This window comes from Coccinella septempunctata, chromosome X (assembly GCF_907165205.1).
Source record: "Coccinella septempunctata chromosome X, icCocSept1.1, whole genome shotgun sequence".
NCBI lineage: Eukaryota > Metazoa > Arthropoda > Insecta > Coleoptera > Coccinellidae > Coccinella > Coccinella septempunctata.
Genome location: NC_058198.1, coordinates 8,488,849 through 8,502,389, shown reverse-complemented (window position 1 = coordinate 8,502,389; position 13,541 = coordinate 8,488,849). Strand labels below are relative to the sequence as shown.

Below are 13,541 nucleotides of genomic sequence, written 5' to 3'. Positions count from 1 at the left end.
AAGTACTCCCCCTCCCAACTCGAGAAAAAAATTAAATCTTGTAACCTCCCTTCCAGGTAGTTGAGTCCAATTCAAACAACGTGCCAGTAGACCTAAGGGAAATTTCAGAAGGCGTATTCGAAGCCCAATACACGCCGAAGACTGCCGGTAAACATACAGTCCAAGTGAATTACGGTGGTGTGGCCACCAAAAACTCCCCATTCAGGGTTCACGTTGAAGATCTCCTGGACCTCTCGAAAATCGTATGTTCCGGACCTGGAATCGAACCGGGCGTGAAGGCTAACACGCCCACGCATTTCAACATTGACGCAAGGTAAGGAAAAAACGAGGAAAATTTCGAGTTTAACCGCAACTTTCTGATAATTTGCAGCGAAGTTGGGGATGCTGAAATAATCGCCTCTTTGGTGAATGAAGATACTGGACAGGAAGTGCCCTTGAAGATGTTGAATCATGGGGATAACAAGTATAGCGTGGAATACGTAGCGCCAAAATCCGGAAACTACTCAGCTTCCCTATTTTATGGAGGACTCAAGGTGCCTAACACACCTAAAAAGATCAAAGTACAACCCAACGTTGATGTTTCTAAGATAAAGGTAGACGGCCTTGAACCAAGTAAGTCGACCTCAATATACACTTCTACAAATATAGGACTAGTAAAATTTTACATTAAGAACATCTAGTATTAGTTGGAATGTTTCTGATATACAAATTTCTGAGGCTCAGGGTACTCAGCCTGAAGAGAAATCATTAGGGGAGCTCCAATGTCCTCTGGGTATCACTATTCCTGATGAAATTACATTTGAAAACTGAAGAAGTACGATATCCTACTCATAGTATTCAGATTCTAGATTTCAAAGGGGTTTTTGCACTGTCCATTGTGTCCCCCATGGTGTTTTTGCTAGTGTGTCTTCTAAAGCTTGCCGTCCAGTTCCAGCTCCAGTATCTGGGACAGCTTCAAGGAGATTACCTGAAAAATTTTCATTATTTGCATTGATTAGCAATGGCGAGGCATGTGTCACCAGGTAATCCTCTTGTCCCACAGATTCTGCATTCATTAGTTTCTGCTAAACCCATTGCCTGTAAGAAATCCAGTAAAGAGGTGTATAGCATATTCTTGCTAAGCTCCAGATACTTCTCAGATCTCTCCAAGGAACTTTTTGGAGTTTTCCAATCTCGAAAGATTCCTGCAGAGTAAATTTCTTTCTGGTTTTTCTTCTCCTGACACTCTTTCTAGTTGGTTCATTTTCCTATACCACAGAAAGGTTTTGGGCCAATGACTGGAGTTTGTGATCCTTTACTGGCAAGTGTGTACTGGCCTATTCATTTCCTTTGAGACTGTCTGGGAACCCAGGCTCATTAGAACTTGTTGTTTTTGCCTAACTCGTTGAGTATCTCGTTGAGGTATCCTTCGACACATCGTATAAGCTTAGAATCGATCGAGTGCGAGCTCAGATTGACTGAGTCTTTACATTTCCGACAGTTTCTTTCTAGGTTTCTTCCAATGGCAAATATTGCTGCCTGAAAAATGCTCGGACAGTGGCATAGCCATAGTGAGCATCTGGTACCATTCAGTGACTAGCGTTCATGATCTCTTTGTGACAAGTCCATTGACTTTTTGTTTTTCTGGAGCTAGTGATCGAGTATCCAGTAAAAACAGTAGAAATATTCCAGCTATGACTGGATGTATACTTCATATCTAGATATCTTAATTTTATATTTTTGCGATAATTTGACTCGAAAAATCTATCCAGCTGCACCGGTGAATAGTTTGCAACAATTTAGGGTAATAACCCAAGACGCTGGTAAAGCTGAGATTGCGATATCAATCACGAGTCCCTCAGGAGCGAGAATTAAAGCTCACGTGATACCGACGCACGAAGGTTTCCTTGTCAACTTCACCCCCACACAATTAGGCGAGTATTTACTCGGGATTTCATTTGGTGGCGAACCAATATCTCACAGACCCTTCAAACTGACCTGTCTCACGGGAAGTGACTCGCAAAAAGTGAAAGCTAGCGGTTTGGGCTTGCACAAGGGGATCGTTAACAGACCTGCAGAGTTCATGATCGATACCAGGGGTGCAGGTCAGGGGGGCCTTGGTGTAACAGTTGAAGGCCCATGTGAAGCAGCCATCAACTGCAGAGACAACGGAGATGGAACATGCTCCGTGGCTTACCTACCCACAGAAGTGGGGGACTATGGCATAAATATAACTTTCAACGATGAACACATACCTGGTAGCCCCTTCCAAGCGTTCATATCTCCCCAAGTAAACATGAACAAAATTAAAGTATCAGGCAACGGGATCCAGTTGCACGGTAAAAGGATGATGTGCGTTTGAGCTTAACAATGTTCGATGTTTGTATTTTGACACTCACAAGAGAATTTTCAAACCAATAGCTTTCCCCCAATTCAAATGCTGAATGGAATTTGAAACGACAAAATAACAGCTGGCTTCAATAACACAAATCCGATTGATATTTGGAACCTAACAGAGTTTTTGATTTTGACAGATATAACGGTGTGAATTTTTTGTTTAGTTTATGTATTTCATGAGCATGGCGATGAAAGTTTGGCGAGGTCATGAAAATTCGTCTCAAGTGAGTTGAAGAAAGTTAATTCTTACTGCACACTGGTTCACTCATCAATTTTTCAGATAAATCTGTAGCTCTACCTGATATTGCATTGCATATTGAACCAAAGTAATTGCAGAAAGTAAAGGAATTCCTTTTTCATAACTGCCAATATAGCCACGATTCTCAAATTCAATAACTGCCAAGACTCTATTAGAGAGATTTGTTGAAAACTTAGGCTCTGGCTCCCCCTCTATAACTTGATTGAGACGTGAATACGGAGTCCAACCACAAAATGCCTTGAGACAAGCCTAGCCTAGTACTTAAACCTTCAAAATTCCATAGCTCACTTCTAGACGAACTTTGATGAACTCTTGTTGTAAACAAAGAGATTTTGTAGAGTGGACAACTCAGTTTCATCTTATGCCAACTCCAATCTAAATTTTCGTCAATTTCAGGTGTCCATACAGACTCAGTGACCGATTTCGTGATCGATACAAGAGCAATAACACGATCAAACGAGAATGGTAAAGTGATGTGTACCATAACTAACCCATCAGGGCAGCATACGGAAAATTTGATCACTGCCCTACCTGATGGCACTTACAAAGTCAGCTACATACCATTCGAGGAAGGCCGTCATACCATCGATATAATGTACGATAATGTTCCAATACCAGGCTCACCATTTGTGGTGAACGTCAGGAGAGGGTGTGACGCTAAGAAGGTCATTGCCTATGGACCAGGACTTGACCGTGGAATAGTTGGAAAAACTAACACATTCACCGTTGAAAGCAAAGGTAAGTCTTTTTGAAATGAAAAGAGTTGCACATTTTGACTCTAATCTCGACTGCTTTAGGTGCTGGTAAAGGAGGATTATCCTTAGCGATCGAAGGACCTTCCGAAGCTAAAATGACGTGTGAAGATAATAGGGACGGTTCTTGCTTCGTAAACTACGTTCCAACTGCACCAGGAGAATACGACATCTCCATCAAGTTCGCGGATCAACAAATTCCAGGATCTCCTTTCAAAGTAAGTCAGAGAAGGGTCAGTATAAAAACCAAACATATAACACCCTCATAATTCAAGGTCATGGTGGAGTCAGAAGTCGACGAGAAATTAGTCAGAGCCTTTGGTCCAGGCGTGGAAAAATCGTCTTGCAGAGAGGCCACAGACACCAAGTTCACAATAGACGCTTCCAAGGCTGGATCAGCCCCTGTCGCAGTGAACGTCACGTCCGACCACAAACCCCTACCTAGGAAACCCTTCATAAGGGACAACAAAGATGGAACTTTTGACGTGTCCTACGTTCCACCCCAAGAAGGGTCCAAACTGAAGGTCCAGGTGACCTACAACGGCCAAGACATTCCAGGGAGTCCGTTCGACGTTGAAGTCAGGCCCCAGGTTGAACCCGACAGGGTCAAGTTGGAGGGTCCCAGCATCAATCAGAAGTCGGTGCCTGCCTCCATCCCCACTGCCGTGAAGATCGACACTACGGAAGCTGGTTCGGCAGACTTGAAATTTGCAGTTACGGTAAGTGGGATAGGAAATGTTCGAAGTTGAAGTATTCGTTAACTTTTTTGTTTACAGGGACCAGATGGATATCCAAGACCGGTGGATTTGGTGGACAATAACGACGGCACCTTCACTGCCTCGTACATTCCAGATGAATGCGGGAGATATAGGATCGACGCTCAATATGGGGGCGTTGATGTGCCTAACACCCCTCTGTTTGTTCAGGCTTATCCAGTAGGGGATGTAAGAAACGTAGATTTATCAAAGATCCGTCCGGTTTCTAACTATACAAATTTTCAGGCTGAGAAATGTAAAATTACTGAAGGTATGGATAGGACACTTGTTACTGGTGAATCTTATTGTATAACCGTCAACACTGAGAATGCTGGACAGGGTGCAGTCACGTGTAGAATCAGATCAACTAGTGGAAGGTAGTTTAACCCCTCGTTCATTCTTAGAATTCATCTAATGACAATTTTTTTTTAGTGATCTCGACATCAACGTCGTTGATAATGGCGATGGTACTGTCAGTATTTATTACACGGTCAAAGATTCCGGAGAATATACTATAAATATCAAGTTTGGTGGTCAGCCTGTACCAGGAGGATTCTACACATTTACCGTGAGTTTTTTCTTTTTCTATCTCTTCGAACGATTTATCTGGAAACCAAGCCTTCGCACATTTGCTACTACAACGAGGAAATACAAATGCTTCTTAAAAAAAAGAAGTGCATTCTGAAATTTCCACAGTTCAGATGGTCCAAGTCGATTTACAATACTTTTTGAAACCTCAGGTTTGGTTTCGTTAATAAATCAAAACGCTATGGGTTTTTTACACCAGTTAGTTACCTCCGAAACTCTCAAAACAATTACGGAAAATTAAGGTCCATCGATTGATTCTTCAAAGCATTACCAAAATGTACAACAACATATTTGTCATCGATTGAAAACATCACAAGGAATGAAAAATTGCAATAATATTACAACAGAAGATGCATATTGCAGATTCTGGAGTTCTTTGGAACTCTGGATCTGGAAGGCGAGCTGAAGATGGCACAGTTGTGAGAACAGCTTTGATGGGAGCACAATAATAGACCTTTGATGTCGCAGTGACATGTAACCCCCTTTCCAAATTATAACTATATATATTCTTTTGAATGTCAGCAATACATTTTTAGTTATCAAACAATATAGCATATGTATGAGTTTTTGCGAAGGTTAGTGTAACGGGGTACCATACAATTTGGAGTATTATACAAGAGCTTAGGGAAAAACCTCAGTAAAAAAACCCTGTCTCTCCGTGAGTAGTGTAGTGATGACAAATTTGTTCACAGAATAAGCTTTTAATACTGAAAGGCTTATTTTCCATTGACATAAAAATTTCTTTATCCTCTTTCCATTTCGAAATAATATCTGAAACAAAGAAACAGAGCAGAAAACGAGAAAAAAAAGCTTTGATCCAAACGTATTCTAATACTTGGTGATGACTGAAGAAAAAAATAAATAATCATAGCTACATAACTTGTTCTTCAATTGCACTGGGAGGAATATAATCTCTGCGTCAAAAATCTTCCGTTGATCTTGGTGGGGGATCACCCTCGTCGTTAGAAATGCCTTCAGTACTCAAATTAATAATAGCCAAATCTTGCTTTTGACTGGGAGGGTCTTTCGACCAGGTCCAGTCTTCCAAGTGATGATTCTTCTGTTCTTCAGTTGTTCGAGGAACGCTACAGGACCCTTATGTTGGGGAATCATCTCCCATAGATATACCAGTGGTTATTCAGTATAAAATAGAGAAAACGGGGAAGAAATTCAAAGAACTTCTGACACTTTATTGGCAATTTGTCAGTTTAACTATAAGGGAGCCTTATGTGACCAGGGGCTGCACAAAAAAAATTGTTTGAAAGACCCACACTATTTTTTGACCAAGAATCACCCCTCGAATTGTTACGCAAATATTCGTTTGCTACCCGTATATTGATACATAATCTGTTCTTCAATATGAAGGCTATGACGTTATTTTAATACGCCACAATAGTCTAGATCGATAAAATATCAAAATTTGGTGATTGAACTGTACTTTTTCTAGTAGTTGGAACCGCATCTGTTCAAAGATATTCGAGTATATCCGAAAATTGACGTTTATCGACGCATATTTTCAATAATTATTGTAAAACAAATATATTCTGCAGTGAATTGCTTTCAACATTTACATTTGACAACGTACAGTGTGTTCAACGTGAGCGGGTTCCTGGATTTAGTGAGTTATTCATTGGGCTAAATTAAAAATATTTGTCATCAAGCATTTATCGAACCATAGTGAACATGGATATATTTTACAATTTTACGAATATTGTTTTTATATCCTCGGGGTAATTCTAGATGAAATGGATTGATTTCAATCCATCAAGAGGGAATTTTCCATTCATTTGAATGGAAAATTCCCTCTTTATTCATATATGTATTCGAATTCAGGATTCATTGAGCTAAAAATTCTCAATATATTGCGCAAGAAAAGTTTTGTCGTTTTCAGAAATACTGGAAGAAAACAGTACAGTACAGAAATTTTCTCTGAACGATTCAATTCTGAAAACTAGTAGGAAAAATCTGCAAAAAAAATTAGTTTCAAGAATGTTTCCCCCTAATAACTTCTTATGCCTATTTTCGATAGTTATTCCAATAGTACCTTGGCAAGCCCTTGAGAAATACTATTACGTTGATGGTTCACTTTTCAATTTTCTCCAATGAATAAGTCATAAAATCCAGTGAACTACTTACGTGGAACCCAATATACCTTGATAAATTTATATTATTGATTTTCAATTTCAACACACCCTTTTTTCATATACTGGAACATATAACTGTCAACAAGGAGTTGATTGTTTCTGAGAGACCAGAAGTAAGTCCATAAAGCAATGATGCTTTCAGAATAAAGACCTCTATTTTTGATTTTTGCCAAGAGACCTCTTTCACAATGACAACCCTCTGAATTTCGCCACTAATATAGTCTTTTTTTTTCATCCCCGAATGCGCTCATAAAAAATCACTGAATTTGGTACACTGGAGTTTTGTGATATGCGAAATTTCCTAGTACTACCTCTAGACACTTTTTACTGGGACACAATATATTTGGAACACTAAACATTAGGCGCGTATTTGAATTCCTTCAAAATTTTTAAATTACTGCTAGCAAGCCCATTCATTTCAAAAACTCTCTTGCCTCTTGTAATATATTTGAAGAAAGCAAGATTTCTGAGGAAAATCTAAAAATGTGATTAACAATAAGAATTCCGTACGAAACTCGAAATACGTTAAACCACATTTTTGGATTTTTCTCAGAAATCTTGAGGCTTTCTTACAGTTTAACAATTTTAAAGGAATTCAAGTACGCAGATAATGTTTAATGGTTACAATTGTGGCCTAGTAAAAAGTGTCTAAAAAGGGTCCATCGCCAAAATAGGTAGCACTATGAGATATCATTAAACTTCTATACAGGGTGAGCCTTTGACTCGTACAAATATTTTAACAGTAGAGAAACACCTTTTTCCTTACCATTTCTTTCGAATCGGCTCGGTTCAAAAAATACAGACAGTTGAAAAACCATACAAAAATGTTATGTTTAATTCTATCTCACAAACGGAAATGAATTTCGGAATATAGTTTTTCATGGGCCACACAACACAGGTTATTCTGTGCATCGGTTTCTAAATCGTTGTGTGGTCCTTTTTGTCTGTTTATAATACTGTCAACCTGTTATTGTAAAAATTTGAGACAAATAAACAAATGATGATGATGATGATGATTTATTTGATTAATCTTTTTTAAACACAAGATATCTCCCACATCTTTCAGTTTTCTTATTATGACCATTACGTACTATAAAAATACCAACAATCCAAAGAACCCAACTCTTGAAACTTAAAGTATTTTTCATATTTTCTCCTATAATGCGCCGTTTTCGAGTAATTTGATGTTCAAAAATAAAAAATATTTGTGAAATTCGAAAAAATTGGGTGTCACAGATTCAGCTAGTTATTTTGAAGATAATTTTGTTTTTCTAGGGGTGGCACAGCTCATTATGAAAAAATGGTATAGAAAGAAAGTGTTTCTTAGGACCTCAAGAATCTACTGTTAAAATATTTGTACGAGTCAAAGACTCGGCCTGTATATAACAAACTGAGTAAATGTATGACCGGATTCTGAGATAACAAGAAAAGACTATTTTTCAGGGGGCAGTAACTGCGAAAAAGGGGGCCTCCTGGTAAAAATTGAAAATATGGTCCTCCTAATTTTGATTCTAGTACCTGTGTCCAAATTTTTTTGCATTAATTTTTGTAGGATATAAGATAATTCTACACACGGTGTGGAGAGAGCGAAGATGATTTGAAATCAAAATCGAAATTAGTTATACAAACATCGTAGCAGAGGATTTCTTCAAAAAAATACGTACATAATGAATATCTGTTTACGCATTCCTCAAAACCGATGAAGTCAGCAGCGCGCGAGCTTCCTATCGTGCGGGTATTTCAGGATATGTAATATTTCTCACATTTTTCGAAAAACAAACAAATGAGAATTTCCCTTGCGATATTTCAGGATGTGATTTACAATAAAATCGGGCTACGTGCGATGCTCATCCACCAGTCGTAACAGCAATTCGGAAACAAAGAGGGAATTTCGAAGTTCCCGTCTATTTAAAATAGCAGCGGGATAAAATTAGTGGGATATAAGTTTGAAATAAAATTATCATTATTACGACTACAATCGAAGTCAGCCGAAGTGGAGTTTGCTTTCTTAATAACAACACCCACAAAATTTTAAAATTTAGCTTAATTGTCTTCAGTGTCCTGAAACACCAGCCCGACTTTAGGTAAGGAGTTTTTTCGGCTTTTTCATTGATTTTTCATCGCATGCAACTGATCGATGCTTTCGCGTGGACGCTTATACGATTTTTAACATCAATTCCCGATAAAATTCAGGAAAAAACTATTTCGAGATGCAAACCTCAATTTTATCAGCAATTTTATCGAATCGAATTTTTTTCCTAATAGAAGGAGTTTTTTCGATTTGTTCAGTTTTCAAGACTCGCAACAGTGAATTTATTCAAGCAGTTTCCAATAACCCGTTTTTCACTTTTCAAAATGGTATGTACTACTATAGATTGTGATACCTTGAATTCCTAAAATTGCGAATATTTTTGAATAATGGAACAGGTGGAAATCTTTTTCGCTTGCGCAATAAACAGGTATTTGGAATTCGGATGACGTCACCGAGATGATAAATTGATATGTATCAAATTTTCGTGACCAGAGTACTACACAGATTCTCATATTACTGACCAACTGTTCATCACTATGCTCTGAAATTAACTTTTTCTAAATTTTGCGTTGAATTCAATTCAATGATGAGTTTTCTTTTTTCCAATATTCAATTGATAGTGAAATCGATTTTCGTTACAATTTGGACTTTTTTACTAGACTTCACTCAAACATATATAGAAAATCAATGAGCAAATTTCTGATATTTCCGTTTGAATTGCAGCAATTTCAAATTCATTCTGAAAAACTGAGGAATCAGTAATTAACGCTACTTTTAATTCTCTAACAGTTGATGTCGAAATAAGGAGAATTTCATTCTTCAAGTGTATATTTACTTTGGTGCAACGAGATATGTATTAGTATGTTATTCAATATTATGTCCCCACTGGCAATCTTTCCTAGCAGCTGTCTCAAAATAACCTAACTCCCTAACATTCACAGAATTAATGATTGAACCCAGGAAATTTCTAATTTATATTCTAATTCTGAACTTCGAGAGGACCAAGCAGCGAATTAAGAATATACGTGATGCGAGGCAATTCAATGCATACTGAAAAATTCGAAGAATCGAGCTGAAATAATACTGGGTTTGCATAACTCGATTCAGAACGTGATAAGATCTAGATGAGCGAATGAAATTCATAGTAAATCCTTAGGAAATGCACCCGCAAATCGAAAATTCCATCTGGAACTTGAGAACATTACCTATATTCTCTTCAAATTCATTGTTGTTATTGTCCTCGATGAAACAATTACTTATGTCTCAGGTAAAAATAGAAAATTCATAGTGATATTAACACTTGATTTAGAATCCAGACTTAGGATCATATAGGTCGTATAATTCTCACAAAAATTCAGCAGAATATGATATTAAAAAATCGGCTACACAAACAGAAAGGAATAAGAAAGGCATTAAATTACACATGACGATGTACAACATAAGATTGATGCTGATTCGAAACTATTTTCTGATTCACGCTCGATTGCCAAAACATAACGAATATCTTGCCGTGATTTGAGATTGATCGTTGTTACACCTTTATTTCATGTTGGATAATTAAAGTATGTGTGAACGGTTTATTCAGTTACGATATTTCATTCCACTTAACGCTTCGTAAATTCATTAATTTTCTCGCACAAGCACTGATGAGTAATTATTCAACACCGTTAAAAACCTATCACTTAATGAGATCTGTTAATTTTGTAATGAGTAGTCACCAGTCTTAAAATTGACCATTCATTGCATAAGAGTGAAATAGGAAATTTTAACTGTTCGATTAAATTGACTTATAATTTTACATTGTAAGATCTTATCATATATATTCTTTTGAATGTAAGCAATACATTTTTGGTTAACAAACAATATAGCATATGTATGAGTTTAAGCAAAGGTTAGTGTAACAGGGAACCATACATTATGGAGTAGAGAGGAAGTAGGGAAAAATCCAGTAAAAACACCCTGTCTCCCAGAGAGTAGTGAAGTAATGACAAATTTTACATCGATATAAAAATTCCTTCATCCTCTTTCCATTTCGAAATAATATCTGAAACAAAGAAACAGAGCAGAAAACGAGAAAAAATAGTGAATAAAAAAGCCTCCATCCAAACTTATTCTAAGACTTGATGATGAACTTGTCCTTCAATTGCAATGGGAGGAATATCATCTCTGTGTCAAAAATCTTCTGCTGATCTTGGTGGAGGATCACTCCCGTAGTTAGAAATGTCTTCAGTACTCAAATTAATAATGGCCAAATCTTGCTTTTGACTGGGAGGGTCTACCGACCAGGTCCAGTCTTCCAAGTGATGATTCTTCTGTTCTTCAGTTGTTCAAGGAACGCTACAGGACCCTTATGTTGGGGAATCATCTCCCATAGATATACCAGTGGTTATTCAGTAGAAAATTGAAAAACCGAGAAAGAAATTCAAAAAACTTCTGACACTTATTATTACAACTATATGGACTATTTCAATGGGAATTGTTTTTAACACGAAATCCAAGAATTTTCATGTTTTTCGATTATCTATTCGAATCTCAGTCTACTCGAGCGAACCTTATGTGGTATAGGAAAATGTACCCACAAGAAGGATTGTCAGGAGAACGAAAAACCGAAAGAGATTTACTCTAGAGGAATTTTCCAAGACTACAAAACCCCAAAATGTTCCCTGGGGACTCAAACACTGCGAGATCTAAGAAGTATGTGTATCTTCTTACTGGATACCTTACAGATCATTGTCGCTTAAAGAAGCACCCAATGAGAATGCAGATTCTGTGTGTAAGAGGATGAAACTCCAGATCACCTGGTGACAGACTACCTAGCCACTGCAAGCCAAAGCTAAATTGCTTTGGACGGGGAACTTGTAGCAGCTAGAAGGTAACCTTGAAGCCATTCCAGATACTGGAGTTCATTAGAAATCTGGAACTAAAGCTGTAGAAGGCATAGCGTCGAAAGCAGCTCTGATAGGGATCACGATAGATCCTAAGGTCGTTCATGTAATGGTCTTGTCACATTGGGTATTGTGATAAGGGTGTATTATAGGTATACCACGACTCGTTGATCTGAATTCATATACAGTAGGAAGCATTTCAATAGAAATACACATCTGGAATTTCATGAATTTTTCATGAATCGAATGTGATTTTTCTACCAAGTTATCTCCAGTTTTTAGGGGTGATAAAGGACTGCTAATTCACGAATTAGAGATTTCTGTATTCGTTTTTTTGGATCTGTTTACCTCGAAACTTAAAAAGTTAACATTTCATGAGGGATTTAATTTTTTTCGTCGAGACAGATTCAGAAAATCGAAAAAAATAAACTTACTTTGAGTATAAGTGAATAGTAATAAATGACAATATGTAAATTAATAAACAGAAATTACGGACACTGAAAGGAAGAAATTAATTAAGTTATTAATAAGAAATAACTACTATAGAAAGATCCCCTTCGACATATGCCACTATTTGTATAGGAGCTAATTAACTGTATTTGATTTTGGCATGTGCCATATCCAGAAATATAGGTCATTTATTTAATTCACTCGCTACTAAATCAGAGTCTTAATTAACTGACCTATCATGTTACTGTTATGTAGTAACATATGGCCAGTTAGTTCCAATGAAATCAATCCATTTCCTTTGAAGTTCGAGATTTGCAAATACAAAATGAGGAATCTGAAATATCGCAAATAAAGTTCACCAAAAATTCGAATATGTATATATGACGGACAGTGCTAGACCGTGAAACTTCGTAGTCGAATTCCTTTTTTAGTATTCAGTTAAAAAAAAACAGCAATATTTGTCTTCAAATGCATACAATGTCTGAGATGAAGATTGTTGAACATAAAACCACTCAGACAGGTGGATTCTTATTACTCTTCTGAGTATAGATGATTTTTGACTGATGTAAAGAGGACTGTCTTAACATAAGACCAACACCATTTGAAAAATTTTGAAAACAAATAATCACGTTGTGGAAAAATTTATTTTTTCATCGTTTCTTTCGACACTCTCTGTATTTGAGAAAAGATGTATTACGCAAACGTTGATAAGAACTTCTAGCTCAAAATAAAAAAGAAGGCATCTGAATACAAACTTAATTGGTCTAAATATAACTCACTATGTAAATTAATTCGCTGATTTTTCCTTCGCAAGTTGACGCTGAAGGATGGAAAAGTCCTTCGAATATTTTTTGGGTACTTTAGCTTCCGTTTTTTCGATGATTTGTCATTTTTCCCTTATCATAATAGGATATTTGATCAACTATCCTCGTATTTAAATAGTTCACACCTGTTATACATATATAAAATGTTTTTAACTCCGTTCTATTTTTGATCAGCATCAAATGCTATCATATCTTCGTACTGGACATCTGCCAAAATCGGTCTTGTTCGACAAATACTCCGAAAAAAGACTAGATTAAACTTGTGACAATGTATTGCATGAATGAAAACGAAACTTGTAATTCATGAAGTAATAGGAGTACGAAATGCATTCAATAATTTTGCATTTGTCATTTGGTTATGATAGAGTGAATCGATGTTCTCGAGTGACTATACTAAGTGAAAATAGTGACATAAAGCACCATATCGATAGGCAGCAAATCTACCACTCTTAAAGTCATTCTGATGTACTCAACCT

General features: G+C 36.9%; 2 protein-coding genes across 4 annotated transcripts in view; one reads left to right on the top strand and one right to left on the bottom strand.

Annotated features, from left to right (window-relative positions):
• The window catches only part of LOC123322224 (carboxylesterase 5A-like), a 104,085-nt gene that overhangs the window by 18,049 nt on the left and 72,495 nt on the right, over window positions 1–13,541 (bottom strand). The window lies entirely within an intron of this gene.
• The window catches only part of LOC123322222 (filamin-A), a 38,807-nt gene that overhangs the window by 12,891 nt on the left and 12,375 nt on the right, over window positions 1–13,541 (top strand). The window contains exons 8-16 of one of the 3 annotated variants that reach the window (XM_044910110.1): window positions 57–313; window positions 371–612; window positions 1,752–2,318; window positions 3,032–3,373; window positions 3,433–3,605; window positions 3,663–4,106; window positions 4,164–4,331; window positions 4,389–4,519; window positions 4,575–4,710. In XM_044910110.1, coding sequence (XP_044766045.1) covers window positions 57–313; window positions 371–612; window positions 1,752–2,318; window positions 3,032–3,373; window positions 3,433–3,605; window positions 3,663–4,106; window positions 4,164–4,331; window positions 4,389–4,519; window positions 4,575–4,710 — 2,460 coding nt within the window. Of the gene's footprint in view, window positions 1–56; window positions 314–370; window positions 613–1,751; window positions 2,319–3,031; window positions 3,374–3,432; window positions 3,606–3,662; window positions 4,107–4,163; window positions 4,332–4,388; window positions 4,520–4,574; window positions 4,711–8,752; window positions 8,959–13,541 lie in introns of those variants that run through there. The other 2 variants (XM_044910111.1, XM_044910113.1) reach the window with 2 other exon arrangements.